General features: G+C 33.4%; 1 protein-coding gene across 7 annotated transcripts in view; it reads left to right on the forward strand.

Moving 5' to 3' along the window:
- Positions 1-12,692, forward strand: part of Wdr62 (WD repeat domain 62) — a 43,522-nt gene that overhangs the window by 14,897 nt on the left and 15,933 nt on the right. For 4 of the 7 annotated variants that reach the window (XM_071776604.1, XM_071776609.1, XM_071776611.1 and 1 more), the window contains exons 3-11: positions 6,433-6,524; positions 6,730-6,952; positions 8,780-8,995; positions 9,107-9,289; positions 9,415-9,575; positions 9,662-9,998; positions 10,100-10,266; positions 10,337-10,661; positions 10,748-10,958. In XM_071776604.1, coding sequence (XP_071632705.1) covers positions 6,433-6,524; positions 6,730-6,952; positions 8,780-8,995; positions 9,107-9,289; positions 9,415-9,575; positions 9,662-9,998; positions 10,100-10,266; positions 10,337-10,661; positions 10,748-10,958 — 1,915 coding nt within the window. Of the gene's footprint in view, positions 1-2,429; positions 3,094-3,868; positions 4,216-6,432; positions 6,525-6,729; positions 6,953-8,779; positions 8,996-9,106; positions 9,290-9,414; positions 9,576-9,661; positions 9,999-10,099; positions 10,267-10,336; positions 10,662-10,747; positions 10,959-12,692 lie in introns of those variants that run through there. The other 3 variants (XM_071776605.1, XM_071776607.1, XM_071776606.1) reach the window with 3 other exon arrangements.

Raw genomic sequence — 12,692 nt, forward strand, 5'->3', positions numbered from 1 at the left:
GAATGAATAGTTCGCATTCAGAAAAATTTTAGCACTTGCAGTTTTCAAAAAATCGGTACATTAATGAAAAATTAAATCCCATATGAAAAATTCTACACATCATCGCCATCCCCAAAAAATTAGAAAAATTTTGGCACCGGTTTCAAGAAAATCGATCCATTAATGAAAAATTAAACTTATCCTCAAAAAATTAAATAAATTTTGGCACTGAACTAAATAAGTTATTTTGACTTGCAAATGTTTCAAGTTTGGTTATACTTTAACGATTTTTTTATAGATTGACTGTTACGCTTTGAGATTTTTTTCGTATATCATCATTATCTCATTTGATATTTGGCGATTCGTGAACCGTGTAGAGCGGATATGTATTATACATCCTGGAGAAAATTATGTTTTCTCTTTCAAAATTTTACTTTCCTCCCAGTGCTTAATTGTATATAAGAATGATAATGTTTAATGTTCAGTATTTAAGAATGCCATCACCAACAATACATTCTCAAACGTCGTTGAGAATTAAAGATCTACAAAATTGTACTTTACACGTGTTAAAAATTCTCCATAGAATTTTTTCATTTTTTATAGTAAAATGTTTGTGATGCATGTGATAAATTATTATCTACATTATTTGTATACAAAAATAACGCTTTTCATTAATAGATATATTTTCTAAAAAATGAATATTTATTTCTCGTATATGATACGATATGTAATAAGAATATATTTAGAGTCGTCCATCTATCACGTCTGCGTGCCGTCTGCAATAAATTAACACTTTAGGAGCTAATGCATTAATACTTTAATCTGCAGCGAACAAATCTATTTGTGCGCATGACACCAAAAATGCTTTTATAAAATTATTGTAATTTTAATATTTTAAAGTATGCAATCATAAACTTTTGTAAAAGCCATCTCAAGAAAATTTTACATATTAGCAAATATAAATAATAATTAATTCATAATTTTTGGTTCCATACAGTTCCATATCCTATCATTTTTTATGATTGGAATTATGAATTTTTTTTTTAAATTCAGTCCGAGAATGAAGTGACGACTCCGCCCCGGCAACTTTGACATTTCACGTTTTGCACCTTTGTCGTTTTTACTCTGTATCAGTTGAACAAAGCGACGTAGACCAAAAATGTCCGTATAACGTTTGTAGTTAAGGGTTCACTCTTTACAACGGTATACCACATTTTACTAAAATTATTTGTTTTTTTAAAAATCGGCACTGAAAAGATAATGACGACTTCGCCCCGGTTTCTCCTATATGCGTCTTGTTGGTAACATCATATATACGTTCATATAAAGTGTACAGTTTTATGCGTTTTGTCGGTGAAATGTTAACGTACAAGTTGTTTTTGAGCCTAGCAATGGACACTTAAATCCATTCAGATGATGTCCCTGGACGATGAACGTCGGACGCACGTAGGTGGTGACGATTTACATTTAGTGACCTTCGGCGATTGAGGAGATAAGTGAGCAGCCTACGTAATGTTTCAATATGAGCCAAATCTTATGATGATTGATTTTGTCTGTACAATAGTTGAACCTTTCTAGGTTTGACTTTTTTGGAGACGTGATGCATATTTTATTCAGTTATTTTTAAAAGTTTTTGTGATTGTTGCAAACGTAAGTCAAAACATAAAAGTTCAAAATGACGGATCCATGCAATATGACAAATATAAAATATCAAATTCTAATAAAATTTTATTATAGGGGAATATATATTATTTTTTTTATTATAGAGAAATGTATATTTCATTTTTTATGGAACTTTCGGTAATATGTTTCAATACATAATCCTACATCGCATACTTCTTTTCTCGATACCTTTGAACGTACTCATATGATACGGTCTACGTCAAAACATAAAAATTATGTATAGAAATAATTAAGATTCAAAAGTTTTCACATTCATAAGTATATCATTCAATAGCATTTTTCCAATACGTATTTCTCAATACGTATTTCTCCTATCATTGAAATATCTGAAAATTATGCGCGTTTATATATTATGTTTATAACATTTCACGATTATTCCGAGAACCTAACGATTTTACTTGACAAGTAATTTATTCTTATATTTTACACGTGTATTTATAACAATATTTTTTAGTTAAAGTTTAAATAATTCTCTTTAAAATGAGCTTCAGTTGATCTTTAATAGCTTCGTATTTACCAGAGATACGATTTTTTAAACATGTCGGGACATATATGTCTCGCTAGACTTTAAAAATTTAAGAGGATTCTGGTAATTTTGGTGAGATGCACGATGAATAACCCCCTTACCATCATATACATAGGTATATATCAAGCGCACGCTAACACGCACGTAGTATTACATATACTAGAAAGGCACGTGACGGAACACGCGCGTAATATGGAAAAAGTGCACGCGTAAGTATGGCAGGTAGACGTGAGAGTGAGTGGGGATCATAGTCGAACGGCAGAACGGTTGGTGTACCTCAGTACAGAGTTGGACGTCCGTCGTCACTCTTACTCGTCGTCTTTTCTCGTTTAGTTTCTCTTGTTCTTTTAGTGCACGAAATGCGGAAATTTCATTGTTTTTCAACATTAGCTATAGGATTTGAAATCGCATCGATACGAAGTGTCAAGTGTTTTCCGAACAAAGGGATTTTTTGTTGTGGAGATAGAAAATGCGTCGAAAAGATGAAGGAACACGCACAAACGGTGACTGTGCGAATGAATTAAAAATTTGTGCCGGTTGAATTTTAATTTAACAATAATAACGGATGACGTCACGAATGCAAAAACGATCGTTCATTCTTAGAGCTAGGGATGCACGTAAAGGAAATATTATGAGTTTATCGCGACTTTTGAGCAAAACCGCCTTAAAAGAGTGAAAAATATCTAATTTTTTGTTATATTTCTTTCTTCGGATGTTTTCACTTGTAAAAATATGTTTAATTATTGTATATGCGCATACATCGTGCATATGCATGATCATGAAGCGTGACGTAATTGAAGAAAGAGTGATAATAGTATCATGAATATTTTGCCTTTGGGAGGTTTTGCAATGAGCCGCGAACGTGCATCCTTTAAAATTTTATGAAAGAAATATGCCTCGGGAAGGTAGGCATCAGTATTTTTTGTCATTAAAATGTTTTTTAATATATTTTTTCTGAGTGAAGAGAGATTTCGATAACTTTGATGATGCGATGATTTTTGAGAATATTTTAAATGTTGGAACGAATGATTGTATAAATCAAATGTCAAAATGTGGTAAAATAGAGCAAATACTGTGGAGTTATAATTAATCGACAGTTAGACGTACTTTAATGGAATTAGAATTAATTTAATATTATTGTTAATCCGTGTTCAAATGTATTGCACATCAAATATTATATTACAGTCAAATATTGATCAAACAAAGATCAGATCCGATCAGATTGTTCAAAATTTTATTTTAGATTTACAATATAACTTTATTGACAGATATTTTTGCGAGAGATTTTTATATTAATTTTTATTATATTGATATCATATATCTAATGACGTTTATATTTGAAGATATTACGATCGGAAATTTGTTGCGTTTGTTTTTTACAAAAACATAGTTGAAAATATTAGTTCGTATGTCGTATCATCAAAAAATGAAAATCAGAATTGTCAGAATTTGAAAATTACAGATCTTTTATCTAAAATCTAAAAGAAAAACGAAATAGTATTATCGCAGTAATTTTTTGTAAAACTTATCTACACTGTCGCTTTTTAAAATTGATTCATACATGTTTGTGTCTTTACTCTATTTCAAACATTAAATTATATAAAATGTCTTTGAGAACTCGCGATAGACTGACATAAGTGAAAAGTTGAAATTCAAAGTTTTATGTGCGTAAAAATTAAGGATTCTGGTGTGGCTGTGGCAGTTAATAATGAAGCTTCATCGAAACTGATAAGCTCGGAAACGACACGAGTTGGGGGATATATGATCATCGCGAGATACTTGGTGATTGAAAAATTACTTTGCACGCGAGAAACGTGAAATTACTACGCATCTTTTAGTGCGTATTAAAAAACAATGGAAAAAATCGTGTAGATGTGTGGACTAAGAGAGCAGACGAGAAGCAGAAAGAGGAGGGAAAGAGAGAAAGAGATACATATATATTCGCGATATTTTGAAAAATGGCTTTAATAATACCTAGGAACAATTCGCCCATTGTACGCGACAAGGAGACTGTTCCAGCATACGACGTACGTAATGGTCACATACATACACGGTTTCCTTTTATGATTATCGTATTGCCATGTTGGCGCAGGTGTAGCTTTGTATTACGCACTTTAAAAATCAATTATTTCATCACACAAAAAATTTCACATTAACGCTATAATAACATAGTGCTAACGATTAATAAATCTAATAAATTTAACTAGCATAGATCGTAACAGTCGCTATTGTGATTCTATTGTACAGGGTAGGTCAAAAGTATGGGTACAGTCGAATATTAATATCTCGAAAACATTGGATTTTAGAAAAAATGTTTTAGACAAAAATTGTAGGATTTAAAAAGATCTACTTACTGACCTTATTAATTTGATCTTAAGCATATCCTTAAGCATTCTTAAGGTTAAGGTAGAGTCACTTTAAATTTTTTAAATTGGACTCTATTTTTTATTGCATATTCTTCTAGACTTTGTCAAGACATTTTCCAAGATCCTGCATCCAAGATCAAACTGATAAGATCAGTAAATAGATCTTTTTGAACCCTACAACTTTTGTCTAAAACATTTTTGTTCTAAACTGCATTGTTTACGAGATATTTGACTGTACCCATATTTTTGACCCACCTTGTATAATGTAAAAAGTAATTAAATAATAAATAATATTAAAGTAATATATAAAAAAATATAATATGCAATATAAATGATATTAAAAATATAATAAGTGCAATAAAGAGAATATATGATTGATTTTTATAACGTTAGATTATAACTTATTATAATATATTGTACTTACATATATGTTCTTACTTTCTTTGCTATAATCATGATCATGAGGAGACAAAACTTACGTCGAGATTGTTTTGATTACGTGCACACACGTATACTCGTAAAATTAATCGAAGATTTCAAAAATTTCTTAATTGTTGTTACTATTATAAAAAAAAGGAAAATACATAAGAGAAATTTTTTATAGCTTATACATTAATAGGATATAGATAATGTATATAAAATAAAATGTATCTTTAAAATAATATTTTTTCAAATAGTTTTTTCAATTGTTTGAACCATTTAATCCATTTTGTTAGTTTCCATATTAATCAAAGGTTTTAAAATATTTAATTAAGTTTTAATTGGCTTTATATTTATTTATATTTTATATTGACTGTTTCCTACTGCACTTTATATTAACTGAACACGTGCGCATCACGATAGATAAAACCGTTGAGTCTAATGAACAGCGATTAATTATACGACCGCACTCAAGAAACTGGGAAAAGTACAGTGCTACGGATCCAATTATTTTTTCAGAGATGATAAAGATAAAAGACGGGTTCCAGAATGTTCATGCATCTCGAGTATAAACATCGTGTAGACAATGCGCAATCGCGCTGTTTATATTCCGTTATATCTTCCTTATTATGTCAAGTTATAACAATCTGCTAAGATGCTATATAATGCGCGAAACCGTTCTTTAATAGAAAATACTTTTTTTCGTGAGGCATCTTTCTATACGAATGCAATATGTGCGTGCGTACATGCATACTTAATATTTTGATTTAGATAAATTTTCACATTCAAAGATTACCGTTTTAATTTTGAGATAATTGCATTCCAGAATTAAATTTGCATTTACTTTTTTTTATTTATTTGTACTATTAAATTTACATTTTCTTTTTTCTGTATATTTCTACTAATCAAATATCTGATTATTTTAGAAAAACCATTGTAAAATATTCAATTAATTTTTGCAGACTTCGATATTATTTATTTGTTAATTTAGTAAAGATTGGCTGATTTCGTGCATGGCAACCCAGGTAGCGCAAGATGACGTTTAAAGATGTTAGAGACGTTTGTTCTTCTTGATATCCTACCGCACTTTTGTCTAAAACGTTTTTGTTTCAAAATATTTTCCGTATTTTGGAGCATTTAAAATAGGACACCCTGTATATATGGCGAATGCCCCCCACCTTATTATTGTTGCCGAATAGGAAAAAAGTTGATTTTTTTACCTTTTCACGCTGGTGCTGTTCACAATCATACTTATCGTTTTTCTCGCGATTCTTTTTGCGCGATTTACTTTACCAGTTTCGTTCCAGACGAGTGTGGAACAAAAATTCTTTCTCCGCCATCATTCTGAAGCTAGATTGTTTATTAATTTTATTATATAATAGATATGTTAAGAATTTTACCAACGATTATAGAGAGTGCGAATGTCAGTGTAACAATAACTTTTTTGTTATATTTTAGATCAAGCTAGAACGAGTGCTGGGTGTAACTGTTTCCAGCAATGCAGCCCTCGATTGTGATAAGACCAGTGAATTGGTCGCTTATCCAGCTGGGTAAGTTTGACTTTTTTCTGATTAATTTTTTTAAGTTGATATATAGTAACAAATACAATTTTCTTTTTAATGAAAAGTGATACAAATATTACTGAAGAAATGAATGAAGTCAAAAGAATATAATGAGATATCTTAAATAAATTGCTCTCTTTTAAGCTAAAATTACCTTGGTTACGTTTCACATATTAGTATTCTTTTATTACAGTTGCACCATCGTGCTGTTTAATCCACGACGAAACAGTCAAGCACACGTATTGAATGCCTCGCGGAAGACTGTGACCTCCCTAGCGCTCGCCGGTGACGGTAAACTCTTAGCCACCGGTGAATGCGGTCATATGCCGAACGTCCGTGTCTGGGATATTTCCGATCCGCACAACGCCGTGCAAATCGCGGAATTTCCGGGACATAAGTACGGCATCAACTGCGTGGTGAGTATTTGCCTGCGATGACTTTTTATTTCATGTGTCTACGATCGTACGGTGTCTCTCATTTCTCACTCTTCATATTTTTGTTGTAAGAGAAAGATTAAAATTTTAAACGGATATAATTATATGAAGAAAAATTAAAATATAGTTTTTTAGAATTTAGCTATCATAGAAAAATTCAAGATAACGCTTTAGTTTTGAAATAAAGTAATTTCATTTAAAAAATCTTACAAAGGTGAAAAAAAGATACAGAAAAAAGAACTCCAAATACGTAAAATGCATTTAAAAGTTTATGTATCATTAAATAAAAAATTAACTGTTTAAAAATAGATATAAAATCGATCTAATTAGTCAAATATTATAGTGAAACAAATTTAAAAAATTTAAAAAAAAATTTTGAAAATTATCAGGATTTTAAAAGCAGCCTGACATGGTTGCATGAGCAACTGAATTTTTTATGAAATATATATATATATATATATATATATATATATATATATATATATATATATATATACTTAACGTGCTGTATTGTGTTGTAACTTGTGTTTGCCTCATGTTTAATTTTTTTAAGACAGACGACCAGTATATTGAGTACGTATATCTTTTCCTATTTATATAAAATGTGATAATGGGCTTAGCGAAGAGATGCGCTCTGCTGATGATGTGTGGTTATATAATAACATATAACCCACCCACCCATTAACCTCTTCGTCATACACGGGTGTATAATATACGATAGATACACTTTCCAACATATTACCATAAAAAGTTCAATAACTTCGAAACGACTTTACACTCAAAGTGGATAAAATTACAGTGTCTTAAAAGGTCTCGAAAGAGGCTATAAAAATATGTGATAAAAATAGGTTTTATTGAAAAAATTCAAGGTGATTTTAACCTGACCTTGGTGACGTCACCCAAGGTCAAACTCATAAAGCTAATAAATAGATCTTTTTAAACCCTACAATTTTTGTCTCAAAAAATTGTTTTATGAAACTAATATTTTTCGAGATATTTCGGCATTCCCGAGACTTTTTAGACACCCTGTGTATAGGACACATGTATGGGACCCTGTATATGATTATAATATATATATGAACTTGAAAAAAGGATGGCTATGAGAGTCAGACTCAGTTATCTCAGTGCGTAAGTGATCAAATCACTGATTTATTCCCTGTGTATACATTCGTATACGTTTCGACTCGGGATTGAGCCATCTTCAGCGAGAAAATTAATTAAATTACTTACGAAACGTACGAATGGTATACACAAGGAATAAATTAGTAATTTAATCACTTACGCACTGTGATAACTGCGTCTGACTCTCATAGCCATCCTTTTTTTAAGTTTTAATTTCGAGAGAATCCTTACTCATTATTTTATATATATATGAATCCACATATGGAACATATGTATATTAAATTTTTTCTGAGATTAATAATAATAATCATTTTTTTATGATGTTTTCAACTCCAAAGTGTTCCTAAACACGTATTCGTAGAGCCTGAGTTTTTCATGTTTGTCTGGCTGTAGGTCAGTAACTGTGCGCATTATCTATACCTTTGAGCTTATTACATATTTTGTTCAGCAGGTCATAAGCAGCTACAACATATAAGAAAACTAGTTGATTTTACCAGGACCTAGTTTCATATACATGATTAATGCGAAGTTCTTTACATTGTTTACACGTCAGTTATTTTTTACAATATATCGTCGCGAAATACAATGTTAAGTAACGTGCATTACGTGTGTGAGAGGTAGGAGGTTTCAGATTACGCCTATGAGGCAGTACAAGATATTGAAAGGACATTTATCTTTTGATTTCAGGCGTTCTCGCCCAGCAACAAGTACGTTGTATCGGTCGGTTCGCAGCACGACATGATTGTGAATGTTTGGGATTGGCGGAACAATGTCAAAGTAGCATCCAATAAAGTTTCGAGCAAGGTGAAGGCCGTCTGTTTCGCGGAGAATGGCACGTATTTCGTTACCGTGGGTAACAGGCACGTCAAGTTTTGGTACTTGGAGTATTCGCGTAGCGCCAAGGTAAGCTCTCAACCCTGTTTTACTGTCTTACCGCGAAACAAAAGTATTGTGTTTTTTCTTGATGTGATGTAACAGAAGGATATAGATCTTATGCGACATTTTATTACACAGTACAAAGAACCCGTGCCTTTGATGGGTCGTTCCGCTATATTAGGAGAGCAGAGAAATAATGATTTCGTTGACGTAGCCTGCGGTAGGGGAGAGATGGCAGATTCTACGTATGCGATAACCAAAACGGGTCTGTTGTGCGAATTTAATAACAGGAGGCTCTTGGACAAGTGGGTCGAGCTTCGAGTAAGTTACTTTTATTAGTGATTAGTTCGGTTCTACACTCGATTCGAGAAATATAAATAGATCACGATCAATCTACTTTTAAACTCGTATTTGGTAATGAAAAAGAAACATTGCTGTCCTTACAGACGAGTAGTGCCAATTGCATGGCGATCGGGGATAAATATATTTTTATCGGATGCGCCGAGGGTATTGTAAGATGTTTTAGTCCTAACACACTTCAGTTTATCACCACATTACCGAGGACACATTACTTGGGAGTAGACGTTGCACAAGGATTGTCTATCAGGTTTATATTTTATAACAATGACACACCTCGATACGTCTCCGTTGCGACATTTAGGAATATCTTCTTATTCGCGTTTTTTGTTTTAGCCATATGTCTCAACATCCGCCTAACGCGAGGTATCCGGACGCGATCGCGCTGGCATTCGATGAGCGAAATAACAAACTGACTTGCGTGTACAACGACCATAGCATCTACGTTTGGGATGTGAGGGATATCAAGCGGGTCGGCAAGTCGCACTCGTTCCTGTACCATTCGGCCTGCATCTGGGGCGTCGAGATGTATCCGACCGATTCAGATTCCGTCGGTGCGATGCCGCCCGGAAGTTTCATCACCTGCTCCAGCGACGACACAATAAGGGTCTGGAATTTGGAGAGGGATAGCACGCCAAATGATACCTTATACAAGCGGAACATTTATAGCAATGTCAGTATTCTCCCTCAAGTAAAATGTAATCAGAATGAAAAGTGGGCGCGTGTAAAGTCGATGTTTTATTTCGCACGGTCCCCGTTTTTTCGTTGATATAGGAATTGCTCAAGGTGTTGTACGTGGATCCGGAGTTGACTTACCTGAAGGATCTGGACTTGGCCGCCGCGGGATCCGCCGAAAAGAGCGACGCATCTTACGACGGTCGTAACGGCGTGAGATCGATAAGAGTCGCTCCTGACGGCAAGCACCTCGCTTCCGGGGATAGGTAAAATGGGGAAGAGAAATCCAGTTGATGGGCGATCAGCAAGGGATACTATCACATATTACTTCCACAGATCCGGCAATATCAGAATCCACGATGTTTCTTCATTGGAAGAGTTATGCCTGATAGAAGCGCACGATGCCGAAGTGCTGTGTCTAGAGTATTCCAGGTTCTCACGACATTCGCTGGACGCCCCTAGACTACTAGCAAGCGCGTCTCGCGACAGATTGATTCACGTTTTTAGCGTCGATCAGGGATACAATTTTCTGCAGACGCTTGATGATCATAGCTCTTCCATTACCGCGGTTAGATTTTTTAATCAATTGAATCAATGTAATCAGATACAGATGGTATCCTGCGGCGCGGATAAGAGTATTATTTTTAGGCAATTGCAATCAGTAAGTAATCTTGTTTCGATGTTTGATAATCAATTTCAGATCTGGCATTCACCAAGACACTTTACGATTTTCTCTTGTATTTTTAGACGCCAGGCGGAATGCCGCAATTTGCTAGGGGTCGCAATGCTCAGGGAAAAACCACTCTGTATGACATGGAAGTCGATTCTGGACAGAAGCATGTGTTAACCGCCTGTCAAGATAGAAATATCCGAGTTTATAATGTTACTACAGGGAAACACAGCAAGACTTTTAAAGGTTCCGTTAGTGACGACGGATCGCTGATTAAAGTTGTTCTAGGTAGGATGAATAATTCATAGCTCATTATGCATCGCTGCTCCATTACAGTAATACTGAAAGTCTTTCAATAGCGATATTTAGATATATTTTGATGATTCACATAAAAGAGTATTCTCTAAATACGTACAAGGGATAGACAAAATAATGTGAAATAATCTGGGAAATACATTACTTGTTTTATTAATAAGATGTTATCAATTGTCGTTAATAACTTGTTATTAATAAGATGTAAAACCCACTGTTTGTTTTTAACACAGAATCTGTCCTTGTTGGAATAGACTCACACAATGCTTAAAAATAGACACCAGTGTGTGTGTGTCACCAATGTTATATCATTTTTCTAGAAGATGTCATGTGTGACGTGACAAAGAGAATTATTTCGTCCATTTTTGGACTTCAATATATTTAATGTTACTTTACCCGAGATTTGACGTACAGATTGTGTGATTGATCGGGGCCGAAAAGATAACGTAATTTAAAAGTCTTGTAACGAGGATCAGATTTATTTATAAAATTGAAATTAGGAAAATTGATTTCAAAATCTAGGAGAATGTGTTTGTGACGTGGAACTTCTTGAATTACGTCACCTTGGATTTCAGTTTCTAAATTCTTTAGTTTAAGGAAGAGCAAGAAAGGATCCTGATTAGATTGGATTGCTTATAGTTACGTGATTTAAAATTTAATCTTTTTCACGTGTGTTTTTTACCCCCTTTTCTAGACATCATAAAGAAAGATAAATTAAATTATAAATTTTCTGTTGTCACACTTTTCGACAATGACAGATATAGTTGGACTTGTTCTGTCTGTTGCCACGCTCTTTAACAGCGACAGATTTAGAGAGGTGTTCCGGGAAATGGTTAGGTTCCGGTTTCTGGATAAATTAGATTTCAGGATTTACAAAATACCTTTATTCAAGAAATTCTTGAATCTACAATGGTTTGATTGGGACTTGAATTTTCGTTCAGGTATATAGGTCAGAGTTTCTTAATGTCAAAAACAAGAGCAGAATTCCAAAATAAATATATAAAAGATTGATAAAGCTAATAAGCTAATAGACCAAGAGCTTGAGTATCGCTCGAGTAAGTCATTGTGGTATTTTTTTCACGCTTATTTATACTCAAGCGATCCGAAATCCCTTGTGCGAGCTTCTCACCACTTCGTACGTATATTAGTAGAGGAGGAAAGTTTTGTCTTTGGGTGCAATCCTATGTCCATCCTACATTCTTCAACATTTGATTCGTTATTAGAAGACTCTAAATTTTGTCCGTACATGACAAAGCATCTTCCACGTGCTCAAGAAATAATTGGAGGAAAAACTTTCCTCATTTTGCTCTTTAAAACTGTTCAATGATTCAATGATATTTTTGAATCAGGTACGTACGCTGGCCAGGAAAGATATTGATGTTGTTGTTTGTTGTTAACATTAAAGTTTCAGGAGAACAAAGAGCACGTTTGAAAAGTGAAAAGCAAATTTCTTCCTCCAACATCACTTATATATAAGTATGAAAGATGTTCTGTTAAAAGAATAGCAACATTAAAAGAGTACAACATTCCATTGGTTGTTGAAGCATTATATGACTCTATTCCAACAAGATAGAATTTTTATTAAAGGCATTATGATCTTATCATTAATAAGAGGGCCAACCTCTTATTAATAAAACAAGTAATGTATTTTCTAGGTGTTTACATGTGTTTATTTTGCCCACCTTCTGCATAAACAGTTAAACTTCCGTA

Source organism: Temnothorax longispinosus, chromosome 4 (assembly GCF_030848805.1).
Source record: "Temnothorax longispinosus isolate EJ_2023e chromosome 4, Tlon_JGU_v1, whole genome shotgun sequence".
In the NCBI taxonomy this organism is placed as follows: Eukaryota; Metazoa; Arthropoda; class Insecta; order Hymenoptera; family Formicidae; genus Temnothorax; species Temnothorax longispinosus.